Source organism: Haemaphysalis longicornis, unplaced genomic scaffold, assembly GCF_048455015.1.
Source record: "Haemaphysalis longicornis isolate Haplotype H1 unplaced genomic scaffold, Haemaphysalis longicornis Haplotype H1 scaffold_5, whole genome shotgun sequence".
In the NCBI taxonomy this organism is placed as follows: domain Eukaryota; kingdom Metazoa; phylum Arthropoda; class Arachnida; order Ixodida; family Ixodidae; genus Haemaphysalis; species Haemaphysalis longicornis.
The window spans coordinates 195,167,096-195,192,051 of NW_027526385.1; the positions used below are offsets into that span (position 1 = coordinate 195,167,096).

A 24,956-nucleotide genomic window follows, 5' to 3' on the forward strand; every position below is an offset into this window, starting at 1 on the left:
CGCCGGAGCAAGCCCTGCTGAGCCTCCTCAATAATTCTTGCTCTTTGATCAACCCCAAACCGGGTCACCAAAATCAGATAGACCAGACCTGAAAGGTTATTCCTTTACCTCTGATTAGCAATCTAAGCTACAGTAATGTCGTCGTCCATCCCGGAAGAAGCAGTTCTAGCAAATCACGTTTTTCCAGGCTTGCACTGAATGCCTCTCTGCACACCCTTGCTCCAATTTTTCTGATGATGATCGTAAACTTCACTCGCGCAAAGCAAACTAAGGCCGCAGAGCATAAGAAAGGACCAATTTTCCGGTTCAGCGTCTCGCAACTTGTAACGGCAGGTGAAGACAGGCGGCATTATTACACCTGCAAAGTTGTTGGACTCCCACACAAAGGACAACAGCAGCAGGCATTCCAGAGAGTTTTTATGCAGAGAAAATAAACGAATATGAACACTGATGCAGAGGTAAATATTTACACTAAAAGAAAAACACGAGATAAATTATGAGTTTGCAACCAACAAAAGCATTGTGACAGACAGACGTTTGACCAGCAGACTCAGCAGTGTGACCGTTGGCTGATGCCTACACCTTTTGCCTGCATCTTCATGGAAAGTCCAGCATCTGAAATAAAAACGAACAGAAACAAGCCATTTTTACATATAAGGGTTAGTACAAAAAAAAAAAAAGCAGAGTTTGCAATTTGTTCGAAGATTGCGATGCTATTGGTATCATTGTTATTGGGACTAAGCAGTCTTTCTAATAAACCCAACTTGTATTTTGTCTTCATGGCTCCTTTAAAATGGCCATATATGAAGCAAGGTAACTTTTGAACTTCACATTTTTTACGCTGAAATGTTCAGTTGTTCATGCTGCTTAGGACAGGGCAGCAGGTAGGGGAGGTGCTTAGAATAAAGTAAACACAGTGGTGGAACAGGGTATAATGGGTATGGGAGCAGTCCTGGGAGCAGCCAAAAGTGCCTTTTGTAGCAGGTTTGGAGCAGCGAGAAATTCCGTTTGGAGCACTATGGAACACCATTTCACAGGATCATGGTGCTTCCCTAACCTCCCTGCTGGCTTCTGTGCCAGTCCCATTTAAGCTACGTTTCATCTAACCACCACTCCGGTGTTCTACCATGCACTAGAACATACTCCGACCCGGGAATGCAGTTCTTGTACTATATATCTGGAGGTTTACAAGGAGCAGAGTTATCTAGTACCTTCGGCCCCAGCGAGCATGCCTCATTATCACTGTTCAAAGGCCAAACCTCACGCCTGTGGATATCAGATAACAGGCTTTGCTTCGCGTCCAGTAAATGGCAGAGTTTACACGAACTCACGATGGCATTCCGTAAAACGAGGTGTTTGCTTGCATTTTTTCTATAATACCTCCATTCAATTTTCTTTTTCTTGATAAAGAAAGTTTGTTTTCTCTTTCTATGGAACCATGATTTTAGGGAGTGCGATGATGAATATAGTTTTGTCTTCGCCCGTCACCGGGTTGCGAAAGTCGATGAACTTACGGCGTAGACTAGAGTGTGTTAGAAGGCGCGATTAATGTTGGACCGTCCCCCATTAAGCAAAGCTAACCACGAGGCTCACGGGAGAAAATCAGTAATTACCTCACAACAAAAGCGATTGAATTATAACCAGCGAGGGCAAGGCGTCCAAAAACCTGTTTGTTCAATACATGCCACTACAAAAAGTTGCGGGGACTCGCAAAGCTGGGATTGTCGAAAATGGGTCGATAAATTTACCTCTTATATAAACTACAACCGTTTACGCGAATATTTTTCTATCTGTTTGGGCTAGGCCACAAAAACATTTCACTTTTATGGTCACTTTTCATTGATTGCGGCGCAGCGGCCACCAACACCCACCAAACAAAATTGTGCAAATGCGAAACCAAGAAACGCAAAGAGGAGGAGATGGCGCTTAGAGCCTGCAGCCTTGCGGCTAAACCAAAGCCAACTTTCACAGCCACTCATATCCTTGATGAAACCCAAGCGACAGCTGCCTTAACGACACCGAGAACACGATGTTTCAACCAAGTTTTCGGGCACGGGGCATCATGGCGGTCGTATCTCGCGGCTCAATTCAGGCGCTGCAGCGCAGGACGGCGCTAGTTAACAGGTTTGGCACAACAGGGGCGGTTCGGTGCAGGATGGCGCACGTACAGTCGAGTCCACTTATAACGATACTGTTTATAACAATATATCGGATATAACGATGAACAGCTATAGCACCGTCAACTTTTGTATTCTTTCTATGGTAAAATAAGCCCAGTGCCACGATATCGGATATAACGATTGAATTCAGTGATATTGTGCACCAAACGTGCAACAGTGACGACTAATGACGCGGTTGCGCAGCCTACTCAGGTAGTGTCTTCGTAGGAGGCCCAATGCGTGACACAGTCCCTCGGGGAGTTTGCATCCGCCAAGGACATTTACATCAGTTGGGTGAAGCACCTGTAGATGCTCTTGGAAAATATTTGCGCTAGCTTCACATGCGGCAAACAAAGGTGACCGACTGTGGCTTCTTTACCGCAAATTAGTAGTAGCGCGACCTTGCTGGCATGCGAATAAAATGTTTTGAGCTCTGTTCTGTCTTTTTATGTCTCAACCCGCTTATAACGATTACCGGTTATAACGATGGGATTTCCTTGGCAGTTGGATATTGTTATAAGTGGACTAGACTGTAACACGATTGGTGCTCAATGGTGCAAATGGTGCAGCTGTTCCGACCCTGAGTAAACGGGGCGTTCGGTGAAGCCTACAAAGGGAGGAAGTGGCAGAAAGGACGCACCAGTTGTGGCAGCACTTTCTCCAAATGTTCCAGGCTGACCTCGGTGTCGCACTGGACCTGAAGTGAGAATAAGAGCAGAGGTCAACGACTTAAAATGGATTCACACAACCTCGCTGAATCCGAAAGAACCAGCCTCGGGCGATTCACTCAGCCCCATCCCAGAGCCACAAAGGGTGCTTGTGTAACCGAGAAGACGCAAGAAATGTTGAAAAACTCTCAAATTTTGGTCTACTTTGATGTAACACTGGCCGGACTGATGTGATATGGGCCAGAACTAACAACACAGTTGTCAGACTTGTTGACTGCATACAAGCGACACGACCAAACGGAACCAGAGTTACTGGATATGGATATCAGTTGCGAAACTCCCCATAGGCCCCATTTATCGAAAGCCGGTCTTTGCTTGCCCCCCTGCGCCGGGCCAAGAACGGGGCAACTTGACTACCTAGCCTATATTGTCTGTCGGCAGAACGTTGAAGTGGTACTACTCAAGTGCTTGCGACTGCTGCCGTAAGTCATAAGAAGAAAAGCCGCAAAAACGCAAGTAAATTTCACCTAATTAATGTACTCTAATTTAAGAAGCAATCTTTATTTTACAAAAAATTTTGAATAATATTAGTCAAGACAAAGTTAAGTTTTGTCTCCTAGGTGCCGTGCACGTCGACTTGCCCCTCAGCTTCCACGGAGCAGGGGGGGCTAGCGCCGCCCGTATTCAGAAGCGCAGTTTCTTTCGCAACTGTAGATATTGAGTAACTCTGCACGGAACTAGATGCCCCCGCGACCACTGCCCAGTCACGCTTCTTGGTCACCATTAGGAAAGTAGCTCGGGAGTCGCCACTGCTTTGCCTCTTCTTCTACCTCGTTGTTTGGAGTGTGCGGTGATATTGGTGTCAGTGCTATTTGGACAGGGCAGTATTTTTAATTACCGCTGAAACCAGTATTTCATCTTCACAGCCTCTCGTTAAACTAATGCAGTCATGCTCAAGCACACAATTCGGTTTCTAGAGCAGCCAACCCTTTTTTCTCGAACTCCAAAAATTCAGACTTGCTGGATATTCTGGACTTTCCCGACGAACTCCCAGTTGCCCCATTGGAGTAATGGCTCACGGATTATTTGGACTGCTCTTTTATTTGGACCATTTTTCACTCCCCTCCAGGCCTGAAAAATTGGTTGGCCGCTGTACATGACATGTTGCTCGAGACCTGAGGGGGGTGGGATGAAGGAAGTGCCTGAATAGGGCGGGCAAGTCTCTATTTGGGGCCGCTGCTAAAGGAAGGGGGCACAGTCGAATGGCATAACACACCATCAGCCGGTGTTTTTGAAGGCGACACCACTAAATTCCACGGCCTGCTCAAGTGGCTAACAGCATCTAATACTTTGCTTTCTCTCTCTTCTTTTTCTTCTCCTGGAGCGTGAACTAAAAATTTGTGCAGTGTATTTTTGTGTATTTATACCTTACCTATACATCACAGTCACAGGAGAATTTGAATCATTTGTTGCAAATTCTTTCTGTATTTTTTTTCTTTATTACCACTCGCATTTTGCATTGTTATATTTTTCAAGCTTAAAACTGTGTACAAAATTATCTGCATCTTCAGTTTGCCGCTTCTTTTTCTTTATTTTTTTTTTTAGATTCACTAAAACTATACATGCGTGCTTTGCATGCGTAACCTCCTATGTCACATTTTCTCTGGGTAGGGTGTTAGGCGGCCCTTAGGGGTGTCGTAAAAAATAAATAAACAGAAAATAGAATTGGGGTGTTCAGTATTAACTGTTTATTTGCGTTGCTTAAATTAAGAGCCCCAAACACACATGCACTTAGCTCTTTGGAGATGCTGTTACCTCCTCTTTTGCCAGGTTTATAAAGTTTCCTTTAACAATTATTGGTCAGGGTACATCTGGGCATACACAGTGACTTTCTCTTGTGCAATCAAGAGGTGACCTTTTTTGGGCTGCTCAGTCAATGCTTCCCTCTCCATCGCATCGATGTTACTCCATTAACAATGCCACTCATTGATGCATCCCGTAGCATTTAATTGCTAATGACACCTCAGAGTGTGCGTCCCAAAGTGCAGACTTGTATTAGAACCGCTCTTTTTGCCAGCCATCAACCACACAACGTCGTCCTCAAAGGGGGGCCATGCAGACAAAATGCCGACGTTTGTTCAGTTTGAAAGAACCAACCGTTGGCAACACACTCATTCCAGTCACGAAACATTCTTGTATCTGAGACAAACCCGAGAAAAATTACTCCCACCTCCCCTCGCGGGAACCCGTGTAGATGCAACGCATAGGGGGGTTCCGTTGTTGTTTCCGTTAGGTTGATTCTCCCATTGCGTGAAACATGCCGTGAACCCCCTGCCGCGGCTATGACGCAACGTGGCGCGGCTATGACGCAACACAATCCACTTTAATCCAATCCAATCCAAGCCAATCCAATCGAATCCAATCCAATGCCCCTCGCAAGAGAGTGTGCGCTATCGGAGAGGAGAGGGGGTGAGCGGCGGAGAGCGCAGCTCGCGCGGCAAGGAGAATGGGGGAGGGGTGCGGACGGACAACAACGCCGTATGGAGGGACAAGGCGAGTGAATGAGATGCAGTCGCATGTAATATTGGAAAACTCTTAAAATTTTGGGCTACACTGACGTAGTACAGGCAGCAGTGACATGATATGGGCCAGCATTTAAAAACATGGTTACCAGTGTGTTGACTGCAGGCGAGTGATGCGATCAAACGGAGACCAGAGGCCCCACTGAGATTCTGCGACTTCGTGAAGAAGTCGCCGATAAGTGGCTGGGGAGGCGCCACTGCTTCGTACGTTTTTCCTTATTATCTCCACCATTTGTTTGAATTTTGGGATAACATTGGTATCACTGTTTTCGGGGAAACTTACATTTTGTCTTCGTGGCCGCTTTAAAGCACACACATACCACGGTATGGTTTTGCCTAAGTGTCATAAATACGCCTTCCTTAGGAACGTGTCTATAAAAGCACAAAGTTCGTTTGTCGTCAAAATTGCACGGGCAAAGTGCGCTTCTAAAATGAAAGACTCGCAATTACAAATGGGCGGCCCACCCAAAACAATGGCATTATTGTCCAACTAACGATGCCTGTTTTAAAATAAGGCTATTATCAGCTAGGACGCTCGAACGAGCACTCAGGGCAACCTTACCTTTGCCTGAACTGTGGCCCTCGCTACAGCCTCTGCAGAAAGATAGAAAAAACCATGACAAGAAAACAGCAATCAGTGAATCAGTGGAAACACACACAAAGTGAACTCAGTACAGAAACAGCTTCCACAGATAAAAATTTCTTTGGGCTCTGAGGTGAAAGACTGGCGATACTTATCAACAACTTTACGTGAATAACTTCAACCTGCTTCTCTTCTCAAAATGTATGCTTCTCTCTCTGTTCTTGTTTTTCCTCTTAAAGTGTGAGTTAAAATGTTTATGTTTTCAGTTCACAGTTTTGGGAAGTTTGTTAAGTGGGCACACTAGCTTCTCGAAGCTCCCGATTCCTGGCCAATCCGCCAAGTGCACATGTCCCACGAAAAAAGGAACAACAGCAACAATGAAAAAACTTTGTTCTACTCTGTGGTGATAGTATCTACGTAAACTACTGATGCCTCCTTAGAGCAGAAAAGAGGGACAATGTTGAACGAAATCAACGCTGCGAAGATTACTTGTACCAAACGTGCTTCCAAGAACTCCTCTTGTTGCTTACACGAGGACCGGGGAATGATGTTTGCCATCTAATCACTTTCACTGCCCACTGGCTTCCAACTTTCAGAGTAGCCATTGATTCTTGCCCAATCTTCAGATGAAAGCAAGTCAACCCAGCCTAAATTAAGCAACCTACAGTTATCCTGACGTTGAAAAAGACATTCTGAGGAACGGTAAAAAGCTAACAATTTACTAAATCTTTGGAAGTTCTGGTATGCTAACCCCTAAAGGGAATTTTTTTAGCACTGTGCTAATGTTGGAAACTCCGAATACTTTGCAAATAGTGCTTGCTAGTCGATTCGATAGCGACGGCCGCAGTTCTACAAACATGTTAGCAAATATCTGAAGTATACAAATAATCAAGCAATACAAGTCGCCTGTTGGGCGAGCCGGCCTAGCTGAAATTGATTCATCTCAACAAAATAGCGCACAGAAACCTCATAGCGCGTACAGAATTCACTAAACCTGCAGTGCTTGTCCCCACCATAGCAATCAGTGAATGCAGTGAATACAAAAAAAAGGCACTTATCCATGTTTTCTTTTCCTGTCCTCCGTTTGTGTGCGCCCTTTTGTCAAGTTGGCTCTGGCACACGGGTTGGCTTTTTCGCAAAACACAGAAGCTGTGCAAAAAGCCTAACTCATGCACGCCACGTGTGACTCAAGTGTACGCAAACTCCGGTGTATGTTAGGCGTAGTTGACGGCTACTTGCGCAAAATTCATAAGATGAAAAGAAGTTTCATGCCAATACAGCAATGTAAGTGCGGAATCAGGAGTCAATACTTCTTAGCATTGCTCGAATTAAGGTCACACCAATCACTGACACGTTTAGCTACGACCTCTTTTCAATCGCTGTAGGTATACTGCAGCCAGTGAAATATACTTCCCGTATTCACAGCAAGTTGATGAACTCACATTTCTTCACGGCAATGCATGCGGAATTTTTGTGCTACTGCTTTGCGGTCTTGTGATTTATTTTTGATGTTTGTACCATTTTCTTGCGGTTCGGGGGAAATCTTCGCAGGTATGCCTTCATGTAATGGTACTTTTTCCACTTTGAAATCCCCTTGCTCATAGATCCCTTCCCCAATACTAACTGCTCACGAACTTTATTTTTTTTTGTGCACTAACCCTAAGAATGTCCCCGCACACAGTGTGGGTCGTGCGAAGGGCATTTCACGCCTAGTATAAAGGTATACCGTATTTTCTGGTGTATAAGTCGCAGTTTTTTTCTGAAATTTTCGTTGGTGCGTCTTATCCACCGATGCGACTTACATATGGAATAAATTTGGCACGCGGTGGCTGTGTGTGGTCCGCGCTCCAAAAGGTGCATGTGTGCTGCGTGATGTCAGCGCACGTAAATAGACACAGCTCTCTGTTCTAAATGAATGAATTTTGTTAGCAAGTTGGAGGAAGAAGCCTTCGATGGTTTTGCCTCAACGCCGTCTGTACGTACATGCCATCTGTGTGTATCAATAAACCATTTTTGACAAGTTTGTTGTCGAGACTTTGGACGGTATATGCACATGTTTAGCACTGCTTACCGGGGGATGCGTTCAGAGGCGGCGGCCGCCGCAACCATGTACTTTCGCCGAACTTTCTAACGAACTGATCTTCTATGAGTTTACCTGATTAACAAGTGCGTTTTGCACACCGGTAGGTCTGATAAACCGGTGCGACCTATATACGGTTCTTTTTTTTTCTCTCGGAAAAACTGCTGTTTTGAGGGGGGTGCGACTTATACAAAAGTGCGACTTATAGACCGGAAAATATGGTAATTTGAGTTGAGACCCCAACCGGCAGCAGTGCGTGATAAAAAAAATGTGCACGGTTGACAAACTTGTTTCACCAATGACCTCCTGTTAGCAAAGCGATATCTTGGTGTCTAGAAGTGCCAAGCTAAGAAAGTTCATTTACTTGGATATTTCCTACATGAAAAGAAAAAGGAACTCTCGAAAAAAAAAGAAAAAGCTGCTCGTCATGTGATCAGAAAATCAAAGACAATGCCGGGCTTTCTTAAAGGACTGCTGATTAAGGCAGCTTGAGGGTGACTACAGGGTGTGAAAAGACAAGCAGGACACCAAGGTGGCCCCAAGGCTAATGATATAAGAAGTGCCTCCCAAAAGCCCTTCCCTCTTGCCATTGAACGATGAAAGTTGGGGTAGATGACATTTAGCTTTGTGAGATACTCAACAGCCCAAAGAAAAGAAAAAAAAAAAAGAATGAAGGGCAACTAAGGGTAGGCAGGACAAATGATATACTTCAACCATGTTGTAATTGAGTGAATACAGCGAACAGAAGACATAGAAAAACGAACAAGGACACACTTGTGTACCTTACAGACGGCATGCTAAATGTGAGGGCCAGAGGACGGCCTGCTTTACACTCTTGTTGCCTTCACACACACAAAAAAAAACAAAAAACACACACACACAACTTCCTTGTTTTATCTGCGCAGAAAAGCTCCAAAGGACACACGCGTTTCCCATAAAGTAGTGGAGCCAGTGCACCCCTTTCAATGGCCAGTCAAGTGTCCTAGAGTTGCGACAGCTTCGACTGCTGCACTGAGCACGCCTTAAATTCGTTTAGTGGCCAGTTTGGTCAATGGGGAATCTCCTCCCTATAAAGGTACCTCTTAGAATTGCGCAGGTCCCGCTTTGGGACCTTCTGCCTTGGGACCTACCTCTGTGGTACAACCAGCAGTGAACACGTATAAATCAGTGAAATAAACTTGAACTTATTATAATGGTGCATCATTACAGTTACACTTGACAAAAAGCAAGCGGTACACTTTGGTCACAGCATTGCTTCTTCTACACCTAGTCAACAAAGTTACATGGCTATGCCAACTTATCAGCAGTCGAAAAGACAATGCGCCCAAAAAGACAACAAGTCTTTGGTCCAACGCACACATGCTGTCCGATAATCCTAGTCGAAAAGACAACACATTTGTACACTGTTTGTTACTCCCTGTTCTCAAGACTTAATCGAGAGCAGAGCACACATGGATCAGAGCTATCCCTCTCTTCACAGTTTTAGACTGGTTCGAAGACCAGTGGACGGAACTTCCGCTCAAAACAACGCAAACGTCAAACAACTCAAGGAGTCCCTTCTCTGCCATCTTGTAAGTGAGCCTGAGCCACTTTGACTGACTCAGAAAAACACCCAGAGCATTTTCCCAAGCACACAGCCTTTCTTCTGCCATTAAGATCATCGATATATCTAAACATCTTGACACAAAATGCAGAGTTTACGAAATCAGCAATGCATTTGTCTAAGGAGGCTAAAAACAGGTCACTAAAAATCAGTGCAATACGATTACACACACCATTCATGTGTATGAAAGTTACACTGTTAGAACTATACTGGAGAAACATGCCATTGGTGCATTGTAAGCCTGTCGCCGCTGCCAAAGGGAGCTGTTGCATTTTTCAATCATACGAACTGAAAGTGCGATTTATCCGGCACCTAACGATTCAATTCGGACATTTCTTGTTTGTCAACTGTCCATTTGTGCTACCAAACCTTGAAATACGGTGAAAATATTCATTTTTCAACGGTTCCGTTTGATTTGAAGCCAAACAGGATATTGCGTTTCCAGCTTTGATATTCGAAAGTTTCGAACAGTAACACACCCCTAATAGTTACAGGTCATTACTAAAGGAAAGCTGCCACCACGCCTGGTTACTCAGAAAAAAAAAAAGAGTCTTTAACCCATTTCTCATTGTAAAATTACATTATTAAAACTGCTGGCACTGCCCAACTATAAATGCATTTCATGGCAATTCGGAGGTGTAGGTCCATTCACGATATTTCCATTCCCCAAACACTGTCTGCATAGGCAATTTATACACGCACACACAATATACTCTTTTACGGCAAGGTTAACGAAAGACTGTGGCTAGTTTTCCGTCCAGACGGAATACAACTGTGAGCTTATAGAGTTCCATCCAGACTGAGCCGACGCGAAGTTTGTATAGTTCCGTCCAGATGAAAGGAAAACCGGCTGATTAGACGTCATTTGTAGTTTTCATATTTGGTGTAAGGGTTGCGCCTCAGATGATGGCACTGTCGTCCTGGGTTCGATTCTGCATGAGCTGGCATTTCTTTTTTATTATTTGTGGTTGTGCCAGCGTTTTGTAACAGCGAACTTCATGCCCACTTTACAAATGACGCGGTGAAAGCAGTCGGTCAATTTTGCACTCAACCGGCCGCTCCTCTACCGCTCACAAGAGTCAAGGCCGACATATCCATCGCCAGAGTTACGTCTCAACATTTAAGTTAGTAATAGCGATTAATAATTAACGGTGATTCTGGCTAGCCAGTGAGCGGAAGTGGTTTGTTCAGCTGGGTAAATATCAAGACAGACAGCTCTTGCTGCTTGTTGAGAGCGGGCGTGATAGAGGTATCGGCTTGGAGTTCTGTTTGACAGAGTTAGTTAGTCCAATCGCCTTTCTTGAGTTTTCTTTACTTTACCCATCCGGTCCAACCGCTTCCGCTCATTGACAAGCCAGAGTCAGATTTGATTAATAATCACTGTCAATGATCGTAGATGATCGGCCGTCAAACGGAACTCCCAGGCTCGACCCCGCCCGCTTCACAACAAGTGGAGAGAGCAGTCTTTCTTGATATTTACTCAGTCGAAAAAACCACTTCCACTCATTGACCAGCCAGAAAAAGTGTTAATTATTAATCCCTATTACTAACCACAGATGATCGGAACTCTGGCGATGGATACGTCGGCCTTGGCTCCAGTGAGCAGTAGCGGAGTGGCCGGTTCAGCACAAAATGGAGACCGACTGCTCTCACCGCATCAATTGTAAGGTGGGCGCGAAGTTAGCTGTTACAAAACGCTGGCACAACCACAAATAATAATAAAAAATTTGCCAGCCCGGGCAGAATTGAAACCGGGACGACAGTGCCATCATCCGAGGCGCAACCCTTACACCAAATAGGGAAAAAACTCCAAATGACGTCTCATCAGCCGGTTTTCCTTTCATTTGGACGGAACTATACAAATTTTGAGTTGGCTCCGTCTGGCCGGAACACTATAAGCTCACAGTTGTATTCCGTCTGGACGGAAGGATAACCCACAATGCTTCGTTCCATCTGGACGCAACTACAGCACTTGTGTATTGTTCCGTCTGGACGGAAAACTAGCCACAGCCTTAATGAAAAGGACGGCTGGCAGACAGTGCTTGGAGTGTTCTGGAGATTTTTGACGATATAATTGTGCCCAGTCGCTGGCACTGTGTTGGGATTCATTATATATCAAGTGAAAAAGAAAAAAAAAGATCAAGAGTGTCTGGCTCCCCAAACACCTTGGGGGAGGGAGATGTCATGTCAAGGGGTATTCGCAGAAGTGAAATAAAATTCCCCCTCCTTTCTAGAATGGCATTTGAGGGATGAATACAAGGGCAGTCATTTTCGCAAATCGCCGAGAAAAGCCATCTATTTTGAGAAGGAGAAACTAAAACAGACACCCATGGGAGAAACAGTGGCCTACATGCAGTGATGTTCCTTATTGGGGAGAAAAATTCCCACTTCCAGGTTTAGATATTCCCTATTTCTAGACTCCCCCCCTCTCCCCCATCAGGTTTCTCCGGAATTCCCTGCAAATGTTCCTGCATTATCTTTTTGCAGCTGATATGTCCTTACGTGGTTTCCTGTTTGGTTGTGAGCGTTAGCCAGTGATAACGCCCAATGCTTATTGTTCTCATTGTTCTATAGTTCTATAGAACAGTTCTATAAAGTTATATAGTTCATTGTTCTCATTGTAGAACAATGCTATTTAGCTTTCTGGACGCAGACACCATTCAGAGAATCTGAGTGCTAGCGTGAACTAAATTCTACTACTGCTGCCACTCAGCAGAATTTGACTATGCATCTCACGTTTTGGATAAAACAGCATGCTTACTTTGCATGCTGTTTAAAAACTGCCTGTATGAAAAGGAACCACACAGTGTAGGGCAATTGTGGTAATTTTAGCTCGGCGCAGGAATTGCTTGCACCATCTCTTGTTAATAGCATGTGGACTAAGCTGCACACGAAAGCTTTTTTTTATATTGTGAAGGAATACACACGAACAGGCTTCAGCCCTTCAGCTGCCGCTGCTCCACACTTTACTAGTCCTTTTTTCCTAGAGTATTCTTTCCTTTGTGCTCCCTTCTGTTTCAAGGAGCCATGAAGACCGAATACAAGTTTGTTTTATTCGAAAGATTTCGCCTTTTATGGCGCCCCCAGCGCTTGTCCGGCAGCAAATGATGCCGTATTCACTGAGAAATTGACCAATTTAGGTTAAAATTTTGATTCTCCCGCCAAATCGTAGGTTTTCGTAGTCACAAATGACGTCAGAAGCGCGTGTATTCAAGCGAACTTCCACTGCGTCGTTCGGGTTTACTGCCTTGCTGTCCGTCAGCCGTCCCATATCACGCTGCTATAGTCATCCACGAACCGTTGTCCGCCGTTGCTTTGTTTTTGAGCGTATTTGCACCTGGCTTGTTTTTGTTACTGTAAAAAGTGATCGTCTCGTGAAACCCGGGGTATCCTCGACAAACAGGGTCACTTAAGACAACGCCGCTTATGCGAATCGGCGAGTGTCCTGTAAAACAATTTCAAAGCGGCCGAATGCTGTGCAGCTAAAACAAGCATAGTGCGCCCAGTACCAACAGCAGTGTGCATCGGTACTTTTATGCTTATGAGCGTTTTTGTAACTTTCATTGTTTACCGCACCATTCTTACTGCTGTAAAATGAATATGCCTTACACTTAAGCACAAATAGTTCGTTTGGAACGCCTATAAGCCGTGCCTAATTTGCGTTTTCTTTTTCCGTCCTCAGCCAATCGCACAGCTAAGCTCATATGACATCATAGGTTCTGTTGCGGGAAATGAGCTAGTGGGTTGCATGGCCATTCCGTTTTTTCCCTATTTATGTAGCTTACTTGAGCGAAGTGTGTGTTAACCGTGGTGTCAGTATGATTATAAAAAGGCAATCTTTCGAATGAACCGAACTTGTGTTTTGTCCTCATGGCTCCTTTAATGAACCAGATTTAAAGCAGTCTTGGATGCTCGCAGCTAGCACAAAAATGACGGCGGATGTTTCAACATAAATCCGACGAGGTGTAAAAAAAAATTTTAAAAAGAAAAAGTAATAAATCAAGCGAGATCCGGTTCACATACACTATTTTTCCCTTTTACTCCGCAACTCCTGAAATTTCTGCATCCATTAAAGGTTCCCCTTTTCCCTTTTTGGGCAAAATTACAAGCAAAAATTCCCCCCAAAAAGGAAAATTACGCTTACGGAACACCACTGCCTTTGTGTGAGGCTCATTGATGAAATGTGGGCGCATTTGGTGGTCTCTTCTTGAATGACCCCGAGGGAAAATTTGAGCAGCGGACCAGAAAACGTGGGGCTTCTCAGTGAAGCAGGTATTACATAAGGACATTCCCTGTCTGACCCTATCCTCCGGCATGAATACCTTTGTTATGTGTTCCTTGTAAGACCTGTAACCGAGATCACTCCACCTTTGTTCGATAACACTGTTACCCTACCATTCTAGCCTGCTAATTTGACCAGAATGGACACGTGCTTGTTAAAAAAACAAATAAATATGCCAGGCCATTTTTTTTTGCTCTGACACCCTCTTTAGAAGGCAGGCATGCGGAAGTCTCGTACACTCACCCGCTGTCAGCACCCTGAACATCTCGGTGAGCATCTTGAGTGCGTCTGCGCTGACTGCAAGAAGCGGTGAAAAGACGGCAACAAACATGCTGAGATTCCACACACAAAATGGTCCTCAGTCAAGAAAAATCTTCAGTTCAGAGCACGGATCACAAAGCTGGCCTCTTTCTTATCGAAGATTAGCTTGCGATACGATATTATTGCAGGTACAGTTCAGCAAGAGAAGGGATTCTGACATTGGCAAGATGGATGACGACATCTGTGGCAGTGACAGAAAATTTGAGCAGGTTGGATTTGATTTGCAGCGTTATCACCCTTCTACGATGGCTGAAAAGAACCTTTGAAACGTGAAAAAGAGATACACAGGCGCTGAACGGTTGAGCTGGCACCTGTAATGCTTTCTACGTTTCTGCCTAGCCCACTGACAACATTTCTTGAGCTTGCAAGACCAGCTTATCAAGAGTAGTACCCTGCAAGACTAGCGCCTTTACCTGTCACTGGAAAACTGCCTGTTGCAAGCCTTCCCATTCCACGAACCACAATAGGAAACCCACCAGCTTTGTTTCAGGCCACATATTTCGTGCTACAAAAAAAAAAAAAAAAAAAAAGAAAAAAAAAAAACAAGGCCTTGAGGATTCTTACATCACTTCGTCTGTACAGTCATTGATCTCTCTCTCTGTCTCTCTCTCCCATTCAACTTGTGTTTGCAGATGTGCAGCAGTGGTCTTCTTCAAGTTTTATATATTTTGTAGCCCCCCCCTCTACAATGCCAAATACTGATCACAAATGATGAGATATTGCCACATGGGCTTTCACGGCTGCGTTAAGCATTGGAATTGAGTTTGACCACCTAGCAGGCAGCATTTTTCTGCAAAACTGCTTTTCGATAAACCTCCCGCAGTAGCCCAGCCAGTGGCCAAGGCGTTGTGCTGCTGAGCCCAAGAATGCAGGTTCGATTTCTGTGCTACGGCAGCTGCTTTTCTGACAGAGGCGAAAAGTGCACATGCCCGTGTGTCCAAGATTTCGGACCACAGGTGGTCAAAATTAGTTCGGAGCCCTCCGGTACAGTGCACTTCACAGCCCAAGTGGTGGTTTGGCGCGTCAAAACCCCAAAATTTAAAAATTTCTTTTCTATATAATGCCGGAGGCATGCAGATACCAAATTACAAAGAGCAAATCAAATGCAAATGACAAAAACTGACTGCAAATCAAATGGGCTATTTTTTAATACTAATACAAACAGCAAAAAAATTACTGCGAGGTGAATTGAATGTTTGTGAGTACCTTTGCTTTAGTGTGTGTAGCAACCAAGAAATTATGGGAGATGCTTAGAACTTTTTAAGTATGCGAGCATGAATAAGAGAGAGAGAGAGAACCTCATGGGACCTTCAGTTGATCTGCTGGTAAACTACCATGTTGCACTTGTTGGGCCATTGCCGACGTTTCACCCGTAGCCACGTTTTTGTGACAGCAGTTGCAACAAGCGGCATTTTGAGCTGCCCTAGCTTCTTCCTCCGCTGCGGTGTACTTCCTAATTTTAAGCACCTAGGGCCAAGTTTGTGTCATCAGCTGCAGAGATGTGGAATGAAGCTCTGAGCCCACGTGGCAACATTTGCTAGGCATGTACAGAACTTTTCACAATCCACAGCTACGGCTGTTCCCCCTTCCCAATGATGCTCCCTTGCTCAGGCTCCGATTTTCTGTACCATCGATTTTCTGCACCTCAAACATTCCACAAAACATACAGATCTAGTGCTTTGGTTTCAATTTTACACAGTCAGCAGCATTTAACACATCTTAGTGTTACTGTCTTAGTGTTTAGTGTTGATGTTAGGTTGATGTTAGTGTTGAAGATTTTGGTTTAGTGTTGTTTAGATGATGTTTAGTGTTGATGTTAGTGTTGAAGATTAGGAAAAGACAGAAAAACAGAACAACAATTTCGCATGCACTGCCGTGAAAAAATGCGAGTTACCCACTCGACATGCTAGGAATGCAGGAACTATACTTGCTTGGTCCCTCCAGTCACTGAAAAGAAGCTAGGGAAGCTGGCGGGTGCTATCACCCCCCCTGCAAGCCGGCAAATACTGACTCTTGATTCCTCACTTGTGCCCACACATTGACAGAAAACTTCTTTCGACCTAAAAAATTTAACAGAAGTAGTGTTCCGCTGAGCTAACGTAAGTCAGAGTTTGCAAGTACCCTTGTTTCGCAGAACGCTTTCCCGTGCTAAGTTCTTTGCAGAGAGCTTTGAGCTATGTGAGAAAAGCGACCCGAAAGAGCACACCGCGGGGTGAAGCTCAAAATTTTGTACGCTGTGCGACAGAGCCCACTTTTACAGAACGTAGCTCAATTATTCGTAAAAGTCAAATATTTGAAAACTTGGAATACTTCATGAAGTGAAACTGGGCTCTGAATCAGAGCAAATAGTAATATTCGTGAATTATTTATTCCCAGTTTCGAATATTTGTACACCTTTATATACGTGTACCATTTTAGTTGTCGATGAGGTCGGATTACAAACCTTTCCACTTATGATGCACACGTCCATGTGTCAAGGGGGACAAGCTGAATTGCTGAGAGAAGTTACCCAATGTTCAAGCAGAGACAGCAAGCCGCCTTTGTTTGCTAGTATAGCAGATGATACTGGGTGGTAATGTTTCTTAGCCCAAGTTATTCAACATCTTTGCCAAGTTGCTAGAAACTCCTCGAGCATGAGGCAGACACGTAAAGTAGTAACAGAGAAACTAGATATACAAAAAAAACTCAATTCTCATTTCCTTTTTTTTTTTTAAATCTGTTTGCACAGTCAGTTATCTCCTGGCTGTGTGCAAGTATCTTTGCCTGAAGCGAACAAGACTAAAGAGGATAAAGCACTCTAACTTACTCCTCGTCTTGTCGTCCTCGAAGTGGAGTTTTATGAGCTCTTGGATGGTCTTCTGCATTTGGAAGCAAGGCAGAGGTTGCATTAGTGAAACGAAAAGACGACAAAGGTAACAGCACCACGAAGACAGAACACAACTTTGCTCAATTTTAAAGAACTTTTTTTTTTGTCTGTGTGCGTCATTCAAAGACGCAACCATGTTGAACATGGTTGTTACAACCACCCCGCCTCTTTTTCACATCACGCAGTCTTTCTTTTTATGGTTTTCAGACTGCCATTGTGTGCATATAATTTTTATCTGCTGTATTTCTTGTTATTTTTGTTCGATGTATACCCGCTCCTCTCTGTAATGCTTCGACCTTGAGAGTAAACAAATAAATAAATAAATAAACTAGTCTCTTTCATATAACACACTCAGGGCCATTGAAGCCTCAAAAAGGTGTTCTTTTAAAACCAAAACCAAATAGGAAAAAAATTCAGGCAGGCTTACCCTCACGCACAAGACTTGAATGGCGAAGATGTTGTAGTTGATCATTGACAGACACAAAGTTGAGTTTTAGTGCCGTTGGGGTGTGGGGTTGATGTCAGCGGCATGGCATTTTGATGACTTGAATGGAGAGCGCTTAAACTTGGACAGTAAACAAGGACGAGAAAGACTACAACACAGGACGAAGCGCGAACTAACAACTGATTTATTAACGTCGATGAACATATATATATACATGTGCTTGTATGAAAAAGAGATACAAAGAAACAAGATGCAGAAAGATTACAACTGCACATGGTGTTACAAGGAGGGCATGCTCAGTTCTTAGCGCGACAAGGAGTCTATTTGTCTTTTCGATAATGTGATAGATGGTGCGCTGACGTATTCCCCTTCTTTTCCAGACAACATGCTGTATGTTTCCCATATCTCGCGCTGCATCTTGTTTCTTTGTATCTCTTTTTCACACAAGCATGTGTATATATATGTTCATCCACGTTAATAAATCAGTTGTTAGTTCGCGCTTCGTCCTGTGTTGTAGTCTTTCTCGTCCTTGTTTACTGTCAAAGTTTAAGCGCTCTCCATTCAAGTTATGCAGAACTAACTAGCCCCTACAGAGGCCCTGTTAACGTTAATTTCGATGACCTTATGCTGAGCAAGGCCAGAGTGAGCTCGTCGCTATGGTCGACATCTTCGTACGCCACTCCGCAAGCGCAGCTTATCGTCTCTAGCGGATGCTTTGCATGCCGAGCTTTTCGAAGCACGGCCTCTCTCTCAGCCGTGAGAACTATCTGCGGCTGGGCCGTGTGCAAGAGTCAATGATCACGTACAGCAGCTTCGACTTCGACTTCGGCTCTTCTACGGTACAGAGCGCATGCACACGATGACACGAGGAGGAACGAACGAGGGGTGCATGCTGTGATGTGTCTTCCTCGATCTGAGCGAGTATTGCTGGAACACGGAGAACGCTGGAGTTTTTTTCTGGCCAGTGTTGGCCAATCTTCTCCCTAAGCGGGTGTTCTTGGCCTGAAGAACGTGCGCTCGAGACGCCTGTGCATGAGAGCACTTTGCGTATTTTCTTGATGTTTTTAAAACTGAGAACGCCATACACAGACGATTTGCTCAAAAGCTTTGCTCTTCAAATTTGAGAACTCACATTTGTCAGTCACAGCGCAAACTGGTACAGAATATCAGTGAGTTTTTTTAAGTGCTATACAAAAAACAGGCTGCGTCACTTCCCTCCCTACTCACGAATTTCAGGAAAGCCTGGAGTAAGTGATCCCAGTCTTGCACGATTGAAAAATCCTGCCAATACAGCAGCGGAGCCCTAATTATCGGCTAGGCACTGTATCTGCTCCGGAGGAAGCATCGACGGACGGTACTGTACACGACGCCCGCTAGTAGGAAAAGCAGTTGTCGCTTTAGTCTCAGCACGATCAGAGCTGCGTATATTTAAATTCGCCGTAAAGGGCGTTCGTGAGGGAGTACAGGTAGTCTATGCACTAATTTACGATCGCTTGAGTAATGTCAGCCCAGCTGACAGACGCACCACTACACTCATTCGGAATTCAGTGACACTTACCGTTTTAAAAGTCGGCGTTTCAATGACTTCTGAAGCGTGCGAGTTTTCATTGTTAAGCCCCAAGTCCTCGTCGGCGGCTTGTGCACTGGACGCTCTTGAAGGACCCGCCGTTGAGCTGGCAGCCATTTTTGTTTTTAAAAACACGCGCGAATACAAACATAAGACACACTGGTGTAGCCCCGGTGTGCCCCTGGGCGTGTACCGGTGTAGCCATGGTGGTGAACTTACGAAAAAAAAGTGGTAGTATTTCAAAGTCGCTTTAAAATAAACAAATTCACTGGCGCTTTAAAAAATGTTTTCAAAAAGGAATGTTTAAAATGGACTAAAAGGGAAGCATAGTGCGCATATATCCAGTTGGCGCTACTAGACATCTAGAGAGATGAACCAAAAAGCTTCAACATTTTTTTGTTGCTTTTTTGCACGCTCGGGACTCGGGTTCAAGGCGGCGGGTCGTGCGTTCTATGGTGCCGGTTCGACGATCGTGATCCCGTCGGTGGATTTTCGTTCACCCTTAATCGTTCCCCGTGTCCTCTCTCGAGGCAACCTCGCCGAGACATCATGTTGGACCTGGAGGAGAACTGTTACTTCGAGGAAGACAAAATGTACGTACGCGAGCCGCAGCCTCTCATGCTGCGCTCTGCGACATTTCCGCCGATGCACACAGCTGCTGGCTTTCGCACGCAGCTGAGCCGCTGTGCTTGAGCGATCGCCTAGGGCTTGAACTGGTTCTCTTTTTTTTTTTTGTACGATCAGAGCGCACGCGATGTTCACGTTTTCCCGATCTAGACGCCAGCGGAGGCGGTCTCTCAAGGAGCTACTACATCGCGCACGAGATGTCGAGTTGGCATCTCGGCCGCCGTTTGCGGCGACGTAACACGCTGCTTTAGCGGATCAGCCGCTCGCCCTCAGGTAGCCTGTCGATCACTGATATTACGCTTTTTTTCCCCCACTTAAGACGTGCGTGTGCGCTAAGTTCTCTTACCTCTATGCCGTTGGTGGCTGGTCAAACTGCTTGCTAATTAGGTCGTTCGGCTTCTCTGCAAGACCCCCGAGCTTTGCCTGGAAGCCCAGTGTGTCATAGATTCGTTCAATGTGCAGTTGTCCTGCAGTGATGTAGCGTGATCGCGACGTATTTTCGTTTTGTTGCTTCTGACCAGTTTAGTTAGCATGGAAACTAGATCAACGCAGTCATGTTAGCGCACTTAAACGGTGTGCGATCTTTCATACAACTTCCGGAGTCTACGCGCTATAACTTTGACGTATAGCGTTAAATTTTGTAGTAGTGAATGCACTCACACAGGATTTTAAAGCCTTCATCCTTGCAAACTGGTCGTCTTTATCATTGTCATGTACTACACGCACTAATCGGAAAGTATGCCATTCCCTACGCCGACCTGTTTGGCGGCGTGAAATTTTTTCGTGTGTGTCATGTGTCGTGCGAACATTTCCGAGCGGAGAACGAAAAAAACAAATGACCAGTTTGAGAAACAGCACATTCCTAATAAATTCTTGGTGGTAGCTTTTCTAAGTGCCCGGACATTTCAAGGCATGTTGCTCAGCCAACGTCTGTGTTTGTATGAAACCGACGCGGCTTTCCGTTCTGGCTGCCTCATGTTTGAAGCCTGCATCCTTCTTGGCTTTGTTTGGAATTTATATTTGCCTTTTTCTCTTTGTCTGGGCGCCTGCCTTGTTTTGCTTGTTGAGCTTTTCCTTCTTTGCACTGCCACAGTGTTGTCTTCTTTTGAGTTGTGGAACGTGGATTGTGCCTCCCCGCATTGCCCCCCCCCCTCCCCCCCCCACACCGTTTTTCCCGTTTTATTTGTTTTTGCTTTTGTTTTTCCTCCCCATCCCGGCATGCGTAGAGGCAGAGCTGGTGGGGCATGCTATGTCTGAGCTGTGCGCCTACCATCGCATCCCTACGGAGGACCCGGACGACGGGAAGGATACACTCTACTTCGCAATGGAAGACCTCATGTACGTCTCCTCAGTTGATGCCCCCCAACCCCCCACTCCCCTGCCCCCACATCCTGCCCCCCGACCTTTCCCAAGATGGGGTGGAAATCCCAGCATCCCTCTTTGTCGGCGCTTAATCAGCCATTAACAAAATATGACGCTGCTGCTGAATCAGATGCCAGGCAAGTGAGCACATGATTGCGGACGGGAAAAACAAAATTCCTGTTTTCGGGAGTTTCAGCTCACATTAAGGGACCCCTGGACAACGTAAATTCGTCCGTAGCTCTCCGCTGTGACAGCCTTCATTGTTGCCCAGATATAGCTTCGCTGCATAAAGCCCCGTTTCATTTTTGAGAGGAGCTCGCCTGAAGCGTTGGCTCTGCGTTGCTGATGTAGTCCCGCACGTCGAACATTTTCGTTTGGTTCACCTTGTGAGCAGTTCGCGACCGAACCGAGGCCACGCACGACTCGTCTATTGTGCGCTCTTCTCCAAGTCAAATTTGTAACTATTTAGTGAGAACGGGAGCGTCTATCTCTTCTAACTCTGCGAACTTTTGCACCTACGCCCTAACCCCTTTTGGAACAGTTGATACCATCAACTACGTTATTGCTGACGCATTGGAAGTTGCTGCTGACCCCAGCTAGTGCTTTCAGCTATATTTTACGTGGTGCCATGCACTAGGTGTATGTTAGAGCAGTGGCAGTTTCTTCTAGCGCTTTCGTGAATGCATTTCCCAGTGAACCTTTGAAGTTGTTTCCAGAATGTAGGGAACGTGGGGAGCTGATGGATGCAGGCTGCTGCATATCTTAAACTGCGGTGATCACGGTGTTTTGTATTCATTGCCTCTAACTGCCGTGTGGGCATTTCACGACGTCCCAGAGGTGAGCTGGAATCGGTATAGTTGTGGTAAAAGTAATTGAAAGTGTGGGGGAAGAAATCGGCTCGTATATAAAAGAAAAAAAAAATCGGAGAAAAGAACAGAAGAAGCTTAATTTAACAACAATTCATGGTACGCAATAGCCGTTGACCACTACTATAAAACTGTAGGCATTCTGACCACGGGTGCTTATGGGTTGATTTAAAAATATACAGTACTTGGTCGTTGCTCCATAAATGACCATGAAGTTTGGCCTCGCTAGTTTTGGCTTCTTCTGCTCTTGCCTGCATTGAAACCTTGTGTGACATGTCTTGATAGCTGCCTGAAAAAGTTCTTATTATGCAAATTTAGTCGATGTTGCGGCAAGTATGACAAGTTGGACGGTCTGATACTTTTCTTGATGCGTCGAGCACCATCAATGCAGCCTTGCAAATATTGGTTCAGTGTCTTGACCACCACAGGCCTGGACACTGATCTCTTAAACAGTAGCGATGGTATCCCAGGAATAGCTGTCTCAAAATTTTTCAAGCAATGCTGTTCCTTCTTAATTTTTAACGTCCTGTTGGAGTGACATCTTTGGAGGTGGTTATAGTACGTGAATAAACGTGGTACTTCGCTGCTCGGTGATTGTTACTGCCACAGGTTTTTCAGAAAAGCCCAGTGGTGTACTCAAGTTTTCACTGCTTTCTCACGCATAAATATTGCGTGCTGCAAAAGCAAGAAAAAGGAGACGAAAAGAAATGAAGCGAGGGCATTTGTCATTTCCTTGTTTGTAAACGGAAAGCATCTCAAATGTTACTGTAATTGGACGGGCCGATATGCCGTTAAATCACACTGCCCACACATGACAAATTTTGTTATAGTGAACTCCCCAAATTGTTGGAAATGTGAAGAGAATCGTTTTTTTTTTTCTTTTGTTATGGGAACATCGCAAAAAATACAAATTATTTCTAGCAAGCCACATAGGTTGCAGATTTGGCTAGACTAAAATTTTAAAACATTACGCAGCTTTTTTTTTCTCGTGGCGATTACAGCATCAATTCGTTTGTCAATTTTAAACAGTGTGCAAAGCAAGAATGTTTTGTGAGATGTCCTCTTGCTAGCTTCTAGATAAGCATCACATTCACCCAAGGTGAGATACCATATAAGTCAGATATAGGTCGACTCCCTTACCTTGTGGCCGAGAAATGGGAAAAAATAAGCCAATGACCGGTACATAGGTCGAGGGGTGACTTTTCAAAAAGCTTTTTAGTGAAAAATCTCCACCTATATTCTAACATTTATGGTACGTCAGCTTGTACGTGAAAGTGTGACCTAGTGCATTAACATAAAAAAGTTTTTTCTGCAGCCCTTACCTGCATTTTTTGTAGAGCCCTGGTACTCGGTAGCTTGCACATTACATGTACACACCACGGACCTGTGAAGCTTACTGCCATTTCACTTTCATTCAATGGGGTGATAAAATGTCCGCGCTCTCTCCTCCATAAAAGTATCAGTAGAGTAACTGCCTTCCCCTAATAAACAAAGGGGGCTTTGCAGCTGTGTACGAGAGTCTTTTGAGTTTGCGCTATAAAGCAGGTGTGCATGTTTTCTATTCTCCTCTTCAAAGTCCTTGAGGCTCACCTAAGAGTGCGTTCAGAACATGCCGATTTTGTGTACAACTAGATCAGGCTTGTAAGATGGAAGAAGTGGGAAGGCTTGTGACATCCTGGAAGCTGTGGTAATTGCTTGTGTTTGTGTAGCTTAATTAATGAGTCGCGGGAAAGCTGCTTAATTGGCCTCTAAATGGGCATACGAAGCTTGTTTGAAGCGGGTATCGTAATTCTGGGCTGCTTTAGACAGCTTGTTATTTTCCTTCTGATTCGATAATATGCTTGAAGGGGCCGGAATGGCCAAATGCAACCTTGTTTAATTTTAAAGAACCAGCCTTTGGGGACTACCTGAATTCCGTCGTAGCCCCGAGAGGTGTTTTTTATAACCGGAAAAATAGGAAGGGGCATCTTGGAAAATTTTAAAATTTTGTGTTATAGACGTTAGCAGCAAGGTAATGCGGAAAACAATAAGCAGAGAGTTATCTGTGTGTAAACGTTAGCATTGAAGTTGTCTGATGAATTGGATCTAGTGGCACCACTTCAATCGCATGGTCATGTTTCTTGATGGTTGCTTTGGTTGGTGGCGACCAATCACATGAAAAAAAAAAAATCCATGTGGCATCATTAATGTTTGGTGAGAAAGTGGTTAGGAATTCGCCGCTGCTTTATCAGAAAAAATCTAGCTTAGTTGTTGGAACTGTGTGCCAAACTTTGCATTATTATTATTGAGACATAGGATCCTTCTGAATGAACCAAACGTGAATTTCAAAAGTCTTTGGGACCCCTTTAAAGCATTTTACTTTGTGTGCAGTTCATTTTATTTGAGAGGCCTTCCGTACGGAGCTTGCATGCGGTACTTTACATTCGCTCTTGAAACATTGTGTGGATGCAAACAGCTTGACTTTAATTGGTGGATTGTTAATTGATAGTTTGGAATGATAGTAGTGATTGATTTTTAGGCCTTTGATATTTTGGGGCCCTGAAATGGTTCTTTGAAATGGGTAGCTGTGAAGTTACCACTGCATCAGCCTACACGAACAGCGTTTGAATCCGTGCTCACCGCAAACATTTCCTACTAAAAACACTTTGCTAATTTGCGTGCCAGGTGCCATTTAAAGGCTTAATTTTAAAGAAATCGGAGCCTAACAGTAAAATGTTTTCCCTTGAATTGCTCGCCTATTTCAAATGAATTACTTACTTGCTTACTTGCTTTTTGTAATAGTATGTAATTTGCAGTTCATTTCATGTTACCCATTAAGTTACTTTTTCTATGTGCACTAAACGTTTTCAATCAATAGACATTGGATGCATGGTTTATTTCTCACAAACCAATTAACAGTGTAAGGATGTGTAATCCACCGACTGCCACTCAGCTCAATGTTTTAT

General features: G+C 44.5%; 2 protein-coding genes across 6 annotated transcripts in view; one reads left to right on the forward strand and one right to left on the reverse strand.

Annotated features, from left to right (window-relative positions):
* Nucleotides 1–400: 400 nt before the first annotated feature.
* LOC144138922 (centromere protein X-like) lies at nt 401–19,304 on the reverse strand. The gene is made up of 6 exons (XM_077671440.1): nt 19,148–19,304; nt 17,085–17,136; nt 14,201–14,254; nt 5,972–6,003; nt 2,800–2,856; nt 401–615 (listed from the first exon to the last, which is right to left on the reverse strand). The coding sequence occupies exons 1-6, from the start codon at nt 19,271–19,273 to the stop codon at nt 598–600; spliced, it is 339 nt and encodes a 112-aa protein (XP_077527566.1). The 5' UTR covers nt 19,274–19,304; the 3' UTR covers nt 401–597.
* A 252-nt stretch (nt 19,305–19,556) lies between these two features.
* The window catches only part of Pick1 (protein interacting with PRKCA 1), a 46,698-nt gene continuing 41,298 nt past the window's right edge, over nt 19,557–24,956 (forward strand). For 2 of the 5 annotated variants that reach the window (XM_077671435.1, XM_077671437.1), the window contains exons 1-2: nt 19,592–19,749; nt 21,010–21,121. In XM_077671435.1, coding sequence (XP_077527561.1) covers nt 21,033–21,121 — 89 coding nt within the window. In that variant the 5' untranslated portion in view covers nt 19,592–19,749; nt 21,010–21,032. Of the gene's footprint in view, nt 19,750–19,910; nt 20,057–21,009; nt 21,122–24,956 lie in introns of those variants that run through there. The other 3 variants (XM_077671436.1, XM_077671438.1, XM_077671439.1) reach the window with 3 other exon arrangements.

Coding starts and splice junctions, on each gene's coding strand:
- LOC144138922 (XM_077671440.1), bottom strand. CDS start 19,273: ATGGCTGCCAGCTCAACGGCGGGTCCTTCAAGAGCGTCCAGTGCACAA. Junction 17,137..19,147: donor AAACGCCGACTTTTAAAACG/GTAAGTGTCACT, acceptor TTCCAAATGCAG/AAGACCATCCAAGAGCTCAT. Junction 6,004..14,200: donor GTTCAGGGTGCTGACAGCGG/GTGAGTGTACGA, acceptor ATCTTTCTGCAG/AGGCTGTAGCGAGGGCCACA.